The sequence below is a fragment of the Staurois parvus genome, unplaced genomic scaffold (genome assembly GCF_062004578.1).
Source record: "Staurois parvus isolate SC_StPar_1 unplaced genomic scaffold, SC_StPar_1.0 ptg000130l, whole genome shotgun sequence".
Classification (NCBI taxonomy): Eukaryota; Metazoa; Chordata; class Amphibia; order Anura; family Ranidae; genus Staurois; species Staurois parvus.
In genome coordinates this window covers 4,307,816-4,322,090 of record NW_028317926.1, presented here as the reverse complement: position 1 = coordinate 4,322,090, position 14,275 = coordinate 4,307,816, and the positions used below count along the sequence as shown (strand labels likewise).

Below are 14,275 nucleotides of genomic sequence, written 5' to 3'. Positions count from 1 at the left end.
TACGACTGTGAGATTGAGGGCAGTAATTCTATTACTAGACCTCCTGTGTAAATCTAAAGTGGTAGCCTGTAAAGGCTTTTAAAGCGTCGCCTATGGATATTAAAAATATATGTAGTATGTCACCTTTGCACGGGCCGTGCACAAATTTAAACCATGTCATGTTTGGTATCTATTTACTCAGCATAACATCATCTTTTAAATTTTACCAAACAATTGGCCATTACATTGTGCTTTTGTGCAGTACAATTAAAAAAAGTGTATTTTTTTTTTAAATTAGCGTTTGAAAAATCGCTGCCCAAGTACTGTGTGACATAAAAAATTGCATAAAAAAGCTTGGTCTTTAAGTGGCTAGAAGAGTGAGTGATGTGTGGCATAAGTTTCTAATGAAGGGCATACAATGCCAAGATAACAACACCCCCCTCCCAAATTACCCCTTTTTGGAAAGTAGACACCCCAAACTATTTGCAATGAGTCATGCTGAATCACTAGCAGAATTAAATTTTTTAAGTTTTTGGAAAATGACAAAAAAATTATTTTTTTTTACACAAAGTTGTCAATTAAATGATATATTGCTCACACATGCCATGGGTATATGTGGAATTACTTCTTAAAATACATTCTGCTATTTCTCCCGAGTATGGGGATACCACGTGTGAGGCATTTTTTGGCAATCTAGCCGTGTACTGGACCCCAGAATTTAATAAGAACCTTCAAGCTTTTAAAGGGCTTTATTTCCTCATTACCCTTCCTGACTACCTATCACAGTTTCGGAGGCCCTGAAATGCCAAAGTAATGCAACCCCCCCATGACCCCTTTTTGGAAAGCAGACACCCCAAGGAATTTGATAAGAGGCATAGTGAGTATTTTACAGATCTTGTTTGTTACTACAAGTTTTTGGAAAATAAAGAAAGAAAAAGAAAACGCATATTTTCTTTCCTTTTTTTATTTTTCAGAACCTTGTGAGAAAAAATTATATCTGCAAAATACTCAACATACCTCTTATTAAATTCCTTGGAGCATCTACTGTCCAAAAAAGGGTCATTGGGGGGGGCTATCCTGGCCTTCAAACTGTGATAGTTAGTGAAGAAGTGAAATGAGGAAATTACGCACCTTCAGACTTTCAAAGAGGTAATTGGATTTTAGGCTCCTGCATGTAGCTAGGCTCCCACAAAGTCTCACACATGTGGTATCCCCATACTCAGTAGAAGTAGCAGAATGTATTTTGGGGTGTACTTCCAAATATACCCATGGCATGTGTGAGCAATATACCAGGTAAATGACAACGTTGTGTAAAAGAAAAAATAATCATTTTCCAAAAACTTGTGGAAAAAATAAACCTTCCATGGACTCAACATGCCTCTCAGTAAATAGCTTAGGGTGTCTATTTTACAAAAAGTAGTAAATTGGGGGTGTTTGTACTGCCCTGGCATTTTAGCACCTCAAGAAATGTGATAGGCAGTCAGATAGTAAAAGCTGGTTAAATTCCAGTACCATAGTGTGTAGATGCTATACCTTTCACACAAACCAATTATTATTTACTTATTGGGATTTTTTTCACCAAAGACATGTAGCAAAATACATTTTGGCCTAAATTTATGACAAAATTTGACTTCATTGGATATTATTTTTATAACAGAAATTAGAAAATATAGCTTTTTTTTAAATGTTTGGTTTTTTTTGTTTATAGCGCAAATAATTAAAAACCTACAGATGATCAAATACCACCAAAAGAAAGCTCTATTTGTGGGGGGAAAATTACATATATTTCATGTATGTACAGCACTGCATGACTGTACAATTGTCAGTTAAACTAGCATAGTGCTGTATTGCTAAAAATGGAGTAAATCCCAGTACATATACATGCTATAACTTTCACATAAACCAATTAATATACACTTATTGTGATTTTTGTTTCACCAAAGACATGTAGCAAAATATATTTTGGCCTAAATTTATGATGACATTTGACTTTATTGGATAATTTTTATAACAGAAATTAGAAAATATTGGGTCTTTCTTTCTTTTAAAAATGTTTGGTCTTTCTTTGTTTATAGGGCAAAAAATAAAAACCCAGAGGTAATCAATAGTAAAAAAAAGAAAGCTCTATTTGTGGGGAAAAAAAAGGACCTACATTTTGGTTGGATACAGCATTGCATGACCATGCAATTTCCAGTTTAAATAGTGCAGCACCACATAGCAGAAAATGGCCTGGTCAGGAATGGGGGTAAATCTTCCAGAGGGCAAGTGGTTAACCGAACAAGCTGAAGATATAAGATGATTGGTTGTCTTGCAGAACTATTCCAGATTCTGTCTGCTCCAGTTTTTATAAATTGTTATTCGTTACACAGTGGTCATCCATGACTTGATTTGTTGGAGACACCTACATACGAAGCTCACCACTAAAGCCAGTCTAGAATGACAACTAATGTATGGCATTTGCCCATGCATGCATGCTTCTTCCATACCTTTAACATCATGACTTTGTAGGCATAAAATTTCTTTCCCTTTCCCTTTCCCAAAGCACCTTCAAATTTCTCCACAAATTTTTGTGCATCCCTAGGAAAAACAAAGGTTATAGTTACAACCTCCCACAGTGTAGTTTACAAAAAAAGTAGCAATATTAAAAATGATACACTGGTTATAGCAATGAGATTAATATACATAAATAAAATTTATTAAAGGATAAATTCACCTTTGGGAACATATGTTTAGGGTGGAACATGTAACGCGTTCCCACTGCTGCAGCCACTGTCCGCTGCCCTCTCTCCCTGTGACAGCAGTATGGAGAGACGTTCACTGTCTGGTGTTGTTTCTTTTAAAACAACGTTCAACATCCACACGGCTGCATCATTCATTCACAGAGGTCTGTAAACAAATGAACTACAAGTCCCAACATCTTTTGCGCATGCCGGCTTGTAGTTCTCAATGAACAACCATGTCGCTGTTGAGCGCTGTGGTAGTTCATTCATTCTTCCTGTCAGTGTGAAACTGTCTGCTCATACAATGTACGAGCACACAGAATAGACTGACAATCTGGAGGAGACCTGCATGGCACCAGCACCATCTGCTGATCACTGGTGCAATGCTTTACAGGCTCCAAAAAAAAAAAAAAAAATTGTAAATGCGCATTTTTTTACCTTAAAAAAATGGGCATTTATTTATTTATTTTTTTAAAGTGAACGTATTTTTTAAATTTAGTTTTATTACTACCATGTGGTTGCAATGAATCCCCTGCATTCACTAAGTTCACAAACCATGAATTTTTGTTCAAACATTTTGCGGGTTAGCCACTAGAAATGAGGAACAAACTATAATGCAGTGCATAGCTACGAGTCGCTGTTAAGGAGTGCTGGCAATTCTGTGTAGGAAGAGATACTGTTTTTGTGAACTTCAAGCAAGATTAGTGAACCTGTTTGCAATCCAAACCCGGGAAGATTTGCTCATCCCTAATTATAATATATGGCACAAAAATTTCTGAAAATAAATTCTTGTTCATGGTCACTCTAGCAAGTAGAGTTCTCAGAACCTTTCCAAATGTTTACATGCTCTTCTAGTTCCTCTGATGAAAATAAACAACTGTAGTTTATAGTGCTCAGTAGCTGTTTACACATGCAAGTGATCAATTTAACACAGTAACTTATTCCTCACCAGATGGCTCCATCCAAAATATCAATAAAAGAAATTAAAAAACACATATACTGTATGACGCAAACCAGGAAAAATAGAGTCCAGCCTCAACCCCTAAGGGAGCAACAAGCCCCAGTGAACGTTAATGATTAATATAAAACCACTTATTCAACTTAAAAGTCCATCTAAAGGTCCATATGAGCTGACGTTTGAAGGCTGCTCTACCAGAACACAGGAGAAATGTCTATGAAATTAAAAATATGAGGGGACGCCAACAAAGTGCAGTATTATTAAAAACTGGGGAGGCTGTGGATTGTGCTTTCTGTTTGTGAACATGGGCAGCTTGTCTCTTGTTCTGAAGCTCCATCCACAGCCTCCCTGGGAATGAGGGTCCTGATATTGGCTTATCCCTACCAGTTATGCACTTCCATACATACTTACATAGTTAGTCTGGCTGAAAAAAGTCCATCCAGTTCAAGCTGAAAAAAAAGTTATAATCCTATACCCACCATTGATCCAGAGGAAGGCAAAAAAAACCCCAGCAAAACATGATCCAATTTGCTCCTGCAGGGGAAAATTCTTTCCTGATCCCCCGAGAGGCAATCAGATATTCCTTGGATCAACTTTACCTATAAATGTTAGTATCCAGTTATATTCTGTGTATCCAAGAAAGAATACAGCCCTTTTTTAAAGCAATCCACTGAGCTGGTCAGAAACAACTCTTGAGGGAGTCTATTCCACATTTTCACAGCTCTTTTTCTCCAGACGTAAAGAGTGCCCCCTTGTCCTCTGTGATGACCTCAGGGTGAATAACTCTACACCGAGTTCACGATATGAACCACTGATGTATTTATACATGTTGATCATATCCCCCCTTAATCTCCTCTTCTCAAGAGAGAATAAATTCAGTTCCTCTAATCTTTCCTCATACCTGAGCTCCTCCATGCCCCTTTTCAGTTTGGTTGCCCTTCTTTGCTCTTTTTATAGCATTTGAGTGGCTACAAGCATTTTAACCATTAACCACCTTCCACCCGCCCTATAGTAATATGACGGGCGCAAGGTGGTTCTCTCGTTCTGATAGAACGTCATATGATGTCCTACCATTCTCACTGCGCATGCTCAGCTCAGGGAGCGCGCAGCTCAGGGAGCGCGCAGCGCGGCGATCGCCGGTCCGCTGTGTCCCTCGGACACAGCGGATCACGGAAAGAGCCGAAGATGTCAGCTCGGTCATGTGATCAGCTGTGTCCAATCACAGCTGATTACATGTAAACACGGAAATGCCGTGTATCGGAATTTCTCTCCTCTCGAGCTGTCACGCTGACAGCTCGAGAGGAGAGCCGGTAATCGGCTTTCCGCGGAGGGGACATGTACACTGATCATCAGGGCACTGATGATCGGTGTGCCCTGATGATCAGTGTGGCCCCAGAATTGCCACCTGTCAGTGCTCATCAGTGCCAGTGCCCATCAGTGCCACGTGCCAGTGCCACATCAATGCCACATATCAGTGCATACCAGTGCACATCAATGCCACATATCAGTGCCCATCTGAGCTGCCTTTCAATGTCACCCATCAGTGCCAGTCAGTGCCACCTATCAATGCCAATCAGTGCCACCTATCACTGCTGCCAATCAGTGCCACCTATCAGTGCCAGTCAGTGTCGCCTATCAGTGCCAGTCAGTACCGCCTATCAGTGCCAGTCAGTGCTGTCTAACAGTGCCAGTCAGTGTTGCCTAACAGTGCCAGTCAGTGCCATATATCAGTGTCATGCATCAGTGTCATGTATCAGTGCTGCCTTTCAGTGCCCATCAGTGATGCCTGTCAATGCCCATCAGTGCAACCTACCAGTGCCTCCTCATCAGTGCCCATCAGTGCCACCTATCAGTGTCCATCAGTGCAGCCTGTCAGTGCCCATCACTGCAGCCTCATTAGCGCACATCAGTGAAGGACAAAAATCACTTATTTACAAAATTGTATAACAAAAACTAAGAAAAAACTTTTTTTTTTCAAAATTTTCAGTGGTTTTTGGTTTGTTTAAGAAAAAATAAAAATCCCAAAGGTGATTAAATACCACCAAAATAAAGCTCTATCTGTCTCAAAAAAATGATAAAGATTTCATATGGGTACAGTGCTGCATGACCACGCAATTGTTATACAAAGTGCAACAGCACTGAAAGCTGGAAATTGGCCTGGGCAGGAAGGGGGTATAAGTGCCATGTAGGCTAGTGGTTAAAGTTTTTAATAATACTGCACTTAGTTGGTACCCTCTGGTGTTCTTTTATTTTAATAAGACAAAAAGAAAAACCAAAACAAAATGCAGGCAGTTACATTTCAGCTTTTTTTCCCCTAGATCTTAGGGCTCTTTGAATCCTTTCTAATAAGTTGAATGTTTAATTGTATAACAAAAATGATAAACCTATAGTAAAAATGAATATAAAACATCAATTTGAAACTTAAAAAAGGTGTAAAAAAATATATAATTGGCCACAAACTATCAAATTTCCCTTTAAAAAAAAGTTAGAAAGAAGAATCCTGTAAGGAAAAAGATAAATATGTAACTTTCACGCAACTTAAGTCCTTTTTTTCATTCTGTTAAAAAGTTACCGATGTTGGTTAGACAGCACTTTTATCAAGGTACTCAGCTATTATTCTATTATTACTCTTATTAAAACACCCCATTTTATTACAACACCCATGCAGGTAATTAATATATTTTCTGTTATTGTTTGAGTAAGATAAACAGCTTTGTTTCAGAGACAGTCCATTGTAGCTGTCTTGGAAGTATTACATTGCTACATGGCTTTAATTAAAGCCATAAACTTGATCAGTGTCGAGATGAGGATAAGAGAAGCTCTTTGCATGTCATAGCTCTGGTTTCAGAGTCTAGCTGCAGAATTAAAGTATTACTTCAATGCTATTTGGTGTTTTAGTTTAGTGTTTTTCTATGTGATTGTTAAAGGTTTGGTTGTAATTGCTCTAAAAAAAATTATATAATGTGTATTCTTTTTTCTAAGAACTGAAGTTTAGATAAAAAAATAAAACTCTATAGCTTAAGGCTCCATGTACACAGGGCACTTCTGAACAATGGAAACTGACTGCTGGAAAACATAGGTTAAAAAATGTCTGTTTAGCCGTGTTTGCATACCACGTTTATGCACTTTTATGCTCGTTTATGAGCGTTTGCGTTTAGAAGCATTTTTTAAAGATAACCTCAGGAGACCTTCCAAAATGCCCAGAATACACTGACAAACAGTAAACAATTAACTATTTCAGACATTTTGAGAGAAATAGAAAGAGTAGAAGCAGAGGGAGCAGTATTTATTGAGATTAGCTGTCTTTTTTTCGTTTTTGTGGTGTTTGGATGTGTTCCAGCTCATTTCTGTGCAGAAATTATTGCAGCAGTGTCTAACATATTTTCTTTCATGTGAAACCTCAAAGTATGGTGTACCAGGTCCATTTGAGTACTGGGAAAACTCTTTGCATGCATTTTTCATGATGAAAAAAGGCTCTTGACAGCATCTGGAAATGGAAGAGTTAAAAACATTTTCCAAACGCTTATAAACACGGTTAGTTGTAGCAATAGTGGTGTGACCCTCCTGAGCTCCAAGTGTATAAATCAAATAAATATGTGTATAAATCCCAAAGGGAGCTGCTAGCATTAAATCATATACCAGTGATCAAGTAAATATAAAACATAAGGAATGCTGCGCTACATTCAAATCAACCAAATTGTGAATGTGGGATCCCAAAATATCAAATCAAAAAATGTGACAATGTTAACAATATTAACAATGCAAATCTATGCGTGCTTGCTGATAATAACAACAATCATTGTTCACCAACAATATTTTATATTTTTTGGACTTTGAGATATTAGTTTGTGTCACCATTATTATGGTTATTTTTTCACTTCACAATAGGCACGTGTGATTTAATTATATGTATGTGTATTTTTGGTTCATGCACATACATATAGATATGGTTTTTTGTGTTTTTTTTGTGTTTTTACATTTTTTGAGTGATTTATTTGATTGTTGTTATTATCAGCAAGCACGCATAGATTTGCATTGTTAATATTGTTAACATTGTCACATTTTTTGATTTGATATTTTGGGATCCTACATTCACAATTTGGTTGATTTGAATGTAGCGCAGCATTCCTTATGTTTTATATAAACGCGGTTAGCCGCATTTCAAGAGTTTGGCTTTTGAAACGCTGATAAAATCTACTCCTGAATGCAAATTTGGTGCATTAAAAAAAAGGCTGCAAATTCAACTGCCTGTAAATGACTGGAAACGACATAGTGTACATGGACACATAGGAAAACATTAGGGAGAGTTCAGGGGCTGCTGAAAAAAAATACAGAAAAGCTCCTAAACATGAGTTTATCAGCTACAGTGTACATGGAGCATTAGTCAAATCACTTATCTGTAATAAAGATGTTCCATGTTGTGCAGGCAGCTGGATCTTGGAGAAATCTTCTGTGCAGCGATGCCCCATCCTCTTCCTGGCTGTGGTCTTCAGGAGCTGTAATGGTTAACAGCTTTGTAACCTCAGGCAGAACAGTAGTACAGATGGTCTGGTGGGGCACACTCCATCCTTCCTCCTCCTTCATTAGGAAATGTTCTTTCATTGAATACACTGCTTGTAACATGAGGGAAATAATCCTGTGACTCACCTCCCCCATTTACAGATTATGTTACTATCAAGATAATCAATAAAATGGTTCACTGAATGGAGGAGGAGGAAGGAGAGGGCAATGTCCCCATTGGACAATCTGTACTGCTGTTCTGCCTGAAGACCCACAGCTATTAACCATTGCGGTGCTGGAAGTTCGGAGACAGGAAGAGGACAGGCATTCCTGCAGAGATGATTTCTGCAGGATACAGCTGCTTGCATATCATGGAACATAATTTATTACAGGTAATCAATGTGAGTAAAGCTGTTGGAGTTTAATTTTTTTTTTAGCTAAACTTCAGCTTTAACTTGCGTGACCTGACGACAAGACCACTTGACCATCCCTTAAAAACTAGTCTTTAATCCCCCAATCACTTTTTTTTTTACCAAAACTTCAGCTTTAACTCTATCCTTCCTGACCACAAGACCACTTAAAGTGGTTCTAAAGCCTCAAGGTTTTTTACCTTAATACATAGAATGCATTATTGTAAAAAACCTTCATTATTGTAAAATTCCCCTCTGCTCCCCCCCCCCCTTATATTTACCTGAGACCCATCATAATCCAGCACTGTGCATGAGAACTGTGGCTCTCCTGGCTTTGTCCCTCCTCACTGGGCAGATCGATAGCAGCATGTGCCATTGGCTCCTGATCCTGTCAATCTACTCCAGTGAGGAGGGAGCGGGTGTACCGCTCAATAGATGCAGCAGCAGCTGAGTGCCCCCATGGAATTGGCTTCCAATAGGGGGCACCAGCAAGAAGGGAGGAGCTAGGAACGATGATGGGGACCTGAGAAGAGGAGGATCGGGGCCGCTCTGTGCAATTCTATTGCTCAGAGCAGGTAATTATAGACATGTTTGTTATTTTAAAAAAAAATCTTCCTTTACAACCATTTCAACCATTCTTTAAAAAAATAGCCTTTAATCCCCCAAACACTTAACTTTTAAATTAAGCCCTAGCAAAAATAATCCTTCTCAATTTAAACCACTTTAACAAGCCCTTAATCTTTATCTCTCCCCAACAGTTAACCCCATAAAGTGAGCCCTTAAAATTTAACTTCCACAACCTTGACACTGACATCCTAGTACCAGAAGACACTGCAATGGACTGGTCTACAAGACCATTCGGAAATGTAATATATATGAATGACAAAAAAATACAGGTAACTTGTCCTTCAAGTAGACTTTCAGGGCTGGTTTACACCACAAAAATTCAGTCCAGATGTGTTGTTTTTTTTCCCTGCTGTAATGCATTTCAATGCATTTTTATGCTTTTAAATATGTTCCAGAGCTTTTTTGATGCATTTTGTCACATCTCAGTGCAGTTCCTTGCAGAAAAAAAATGCAGCATGTTCTACTTTTGTGGACTGTACTGGAACACACTGCAATGGTGTGAACGTATAATCTTCTGTCCATGTGTTTTTGATGTAGGAAAAAATGCACTGCACTGCATGTGGTGTGAACCTCAGTGTATCAAGGAAAAGCTGTTCTAAAAATACTGAATGTCATTTTAATAAATGCCAATTGGAAGGTTTCACTTCCAGTGTTACCTTAAAACAGAAAGTTTTTTCTTCATACGCCAGGGCTTGTTCCTTATAGTGGAAATTAATTTCTTCTTTTCCTCCACTTGCTCCATGAGTTTTGCCATTTCTTCTTCAGTCAATGATTCTTCATCAGATGATGTAGCTGAAGCTGAATCACTGTAATAGGTGAGAATGAATTATATTTTAGCAATGCTATATTACATGATGATATGTAAAGACAGCTACCTGTATTTACCATTCCTGACACCTTTCTGGAAATGTTCATTAGTAGGTTGTCATTCTGATCTTCTGGCTTTATTACAAGAGATTCCCTAACTCAAAGCAAGAATGCATCCTTAGAAGTTAGAACTTATGATCTGCATACTTGTTCTTAGCCACTGATTTATTAAAGGTAACTTAATTGTAAAAATCTAAAAATGCTTAGATGGTGGTATGATCGTGCACTTATTAGATTAATGGATTTTCAGAGAGGAGCATGTTTTATTTCTTTTGATATGTTACAGGTGCTTTTTGACATTCCGCTTTGAGAATATTATAGATGTCGGCAAATAAGACATTTTTTAGTTACCATTTTGGACTGATACCCTCATGCCTGATCACTTATTTTGAACATATCAGTCGTGACTCTCCCCGGTGTAGGGGTCTTATCTCAGATTTATATTTCTCCTTTTCAATTGCCATCTTTGCATTAAATAGATAGAAATGGGAGGCTGATTGCGGTTTTTTTACATTTTCAGAAGAGGACTGGGAATCCATGGTGGATAATATACGTAAGGGATCTAGGTCTGTTTCAGTTCGTGAGACGGCCCTTAAGGTTTTAACCCATTGGTATTATACCCCCTCTAGACTACATAACATGTTTCCAGGAATGTCGCACCTCTGTTTTAGGGGTTGTGGCCATGCTGGCTCTCTGGTGCATATGTTTTGGGCATGCCCTGGTCTTTCTTCAATCTAGCGTAAAGTTTCTGAGGTAGTCTCGGCCCTAACGGACTTGCCAGTAAATTTTTCATTGCAAAATTGTTTATTGGGTTCAATCATTCTGGGGATCCTGGTCAACATAATCAAGCTAATTCATACTATCTGTGTTTCTACCCTATGGGCCATTGCCCTTCATTTGAAGACACCAGCAGTCCCTTTGTCCTCTGTTCTGCATAGAGTTGATATGGTTATGCTCATGGAACGTATTCAATATACATTGCTAGATAAGATGCAGTTATTCAACAGAAAATGGGATGGTTGGAAGTCACATCTGCATTTATTGTTAGAATAGCAGGCTATCATAAATTTATAGACATTGACTTTTTGTCTGGTTGTGAAACTGTTCAGTATATTTAATTGCCTACCTCATTCATGTACTTGAACTTTCTTTTTCTACGACTCTATTTTATAAGACAGCTTTTTTTACTTATGTGCCTTTTCTTGTTGTATACTATACTTCATGATGCAGTGCTATTTTTGTTGTTTATCCTCAATAAAAATGTTTGTAAACAAAAAAAAAATCTAAAAATGCTACACAAGCCTTTACGTAATTCAGTGTTACTAAAACATACCATTCTATATCTGGCTACAGCCAGCTATGGCTCCCTTGTGTGGAGGCCTTCTGCACGCTCTTGGTCATTTCTCACTTTCTTGATTGGCTCATTGCTGTTCTCTGCAGAGTTCCTCCTATTAGAAAACCTTGACTGATCATGTTACTGGAAAGGTCTTTCCAATCAGCATTTAAAAGTTAGAAGTAATAATAATATATGTAACTATCCTTTTTTTCTAATTAAAATTTAAAGGATAAGTTCACCTTTTGTAACATGTTACATTTGTATTTAGGGTGTAACATGTAACATGCTACTTTGGAACAGTCCCCTGCATGCACCCCCCCCCCTCCATGACATGGTACAGATAGACAGCTCTAATGGGTGTCTGCAGGAGCCTGGCATTGCACCTGCAATCTGTTGATTGTGATTGCAACGCTTTAGAGGCTCCAGTGTATAAAAATAATAAATGCACATTTTTAGCCTGCAAAATCCTGTGCATTTATTTATTTTTTTTAAGGTGACTTTAGCCTTTCAAGCAAAACTACACTGAATCTGAGCAGCACAAAAGAAAAACACTTTTTAATTATTTTTTAATTACTTGCCCTCCAGAGGATTTACCCCCCTTCCTGACTAGGCCATTTTTTCTGATACGGCCAGGGGCGGACTGACCATTTGGAAACTAGGGCACTGCCCGAGGGCCCGGGGTCAGTAGGGGGCCCCATGAGATGCCCCTGGTACCTTCTTCATAGGCTTTTTTGAGTTTGGGAAAGGACACAGGGGCCCCATGATCCCCTATTGACCAGGGGCCCCATGAGTTGTCAGTCCGCCCCTGGATACGGCACTGCGTTACTTTAACTGACACTTGTGCAGTCATGCAATGCTGCACCCAAAGTAAATTTACGTCCTTTTTTTCCCACAAATAGAGCTGGTATTTGATCACCTGTGCATTTTTTACTTTTTGCGCCATAAATAAAAAAAGACCGACAATTTTGAGAAAAAAAAAACAATATTTTTGACTTTTTGCTATTTAAACATGTCTAGCAAAACAATTTTAAAAATCAAATTTCATCATAAATTTAGGCCACAATGTATTCTGCTACATATCTTTGCTAAAAAAAATCCCAATAAGTGTAAATTAATTTGTTTAAGTGTAAGTTATAGCATTTACAAATGGCAGTATATATACTGGATATTTTTTTTTTTTACTAGTAATGTCGGTGATCGGCAACTTATAGCGGGACTGTGGAACTGCAGTGGACATTCTGGCACTAGGGGGAACTAACTTGGTGTCACTGACATTCCCAGTGGCACCAATACAGTGATCAGTGCTAATAAAAAGCACTGGCATTGTACTAATGGCACTGGGCAGGAAGGGGTTTAACATCTGGGGTGATCAAAGGGTTAATAGTGTGCTGTTTTACTGTGTGGGCTGTGTGTGTGCGCTTCAATGCAAGCACACTGCTTTGTATGGCTCTGCTATGCAAAGCCATACAAAGCAGTGTGCAGGAGCTGACAGAGGAGAGATCTGTATTGTTTACATACAGGTCTCTCCCCCATCTGTGATACATGGAGATCACTGGGTGTCGGTGAGTAATCACCAGCTGGGATCCGGTGATTGACAGCTGAGGCCGCAAATGGCAGAAATGCAAAATCACTTAAACAAAACACCCCTCTGGTCATGGCCATCTTGAGTAAGGGCAGATTCATGTAGCATTACTTCCTGGAATCCATCTATCTTTATCTCAGGCATGCAGGAAGAAGGGTGTGCTTAGCTGAAAAACAAAACCCTCCTCTCCCCCAAAGACTCCAGAGATATAGTCTCCATCACATCCAACAACGCCAATATCAAACCCGCCCTGCAGGCCAGAGTACTTGGTGTCATTCTGGACTCCAACCTATCCTTCCAGCCCCAAGTCCAATCTTTAGCAAACTCGTGCAGACTCCACCTCCGCAACATCGCCAAAATACGCACATTCCTAACCCCAGAAACCACTAAACAGCTCATCCATTCCCTCATCGTATCACAACTCGATTACTGCAGCTCCCTCCTCACTGGCCTGCCTCGCCGCTGGCTATCCCCGCTTCAGTTGATCCTGAATACGGCTGGCAGACTCATTCACCGTTTCCACCACCCCCCTCTGCCAATCCCTCTACCGGCTTCCGATTGCGCAACGGATCAAATTTAAAATCCTAACACTGACGTACAAAGCTGTCTACCATACTGCCCCAAATTACATCATCGACCTAATATCCAAGTACCGCCCAGCAGGCACACTTCGCTCCTCACAAGACCTCCTTCTCTCTAGTTCCCTGGTCTCCTCCTCCCATGCCCGCCTCCAGGACTTCTCTAGGGTGTCACCCATCCTCTGGAACTCCCTGCCCCAACCCATCAGATTATCACCTACTCTCCTCTCCTTTAGGCGCACCCTGAAAACCCATCTCTTCAGGGAAGCCTACCCTACCCCCTGCTAACTTGACCAACCTCCTCCACTCTTCCTACCACTTCATCACCCACAGCTATCTCCTCCTGTACCACTATCCCCTCCCTCCTAGATTGTAAGCTCGAAAGAGCAGGGCCCTCGATCCCCTCATGTTTTGCATTGTATTGGTATTGTTCTGTCACATGTTCTGTCCCCCTTTGTAATGTACAGCGCTGAGCGAACTATTGGCGCTTTATAAATACTGTATAATAATAATAATAATAATATATGACAAAATTTGCCTAGGCATGGAAACGAGAAAATAACTGAAGAAACGTAAAAAAAGACTGTTTAAAACAAGTAGATATAATGTAATTTTCTGCAACTACTGTACAGCTCCTGGTAGAGGGCAGGCTTTTGTATTCAGGCTGTGACTGCTTTCTAAAGAAAATGAACTGCAAGACTTTGCACACTCATTGCTT

General features: G+C 39.3%; 1 protein-coding gene across 1 annotated transcript in view; it reads right to left on the bottom strand.

Moving 5' to 3' along the window:
- LOC149466427 (transmembrane channel-like protein 2) overlaps positions 1 to 14,275 on the bottom strand; it is a 146,103-nt gene that overhangs the window by 114,117 nt on the left and 17,711 nt on the right. Inside the window, exons 2-3 of the mRNA XM_089672548.1 lie at positions 9,851 to 10,000; positions 2,466 to 2,556 (exon numbers count right to left, since the gene is read on the bottom strand). Of these exons, the coding sequence (XP_089528674.1) occupies positions 2,466 to 2,556; positions 9,851 to 10,000 (241 nt within the window). The remainder of the gene's footprint in view (positions 1 to 2,465; positions 2,557 to 9,850; positions 10,001 to 14,275) is intronic.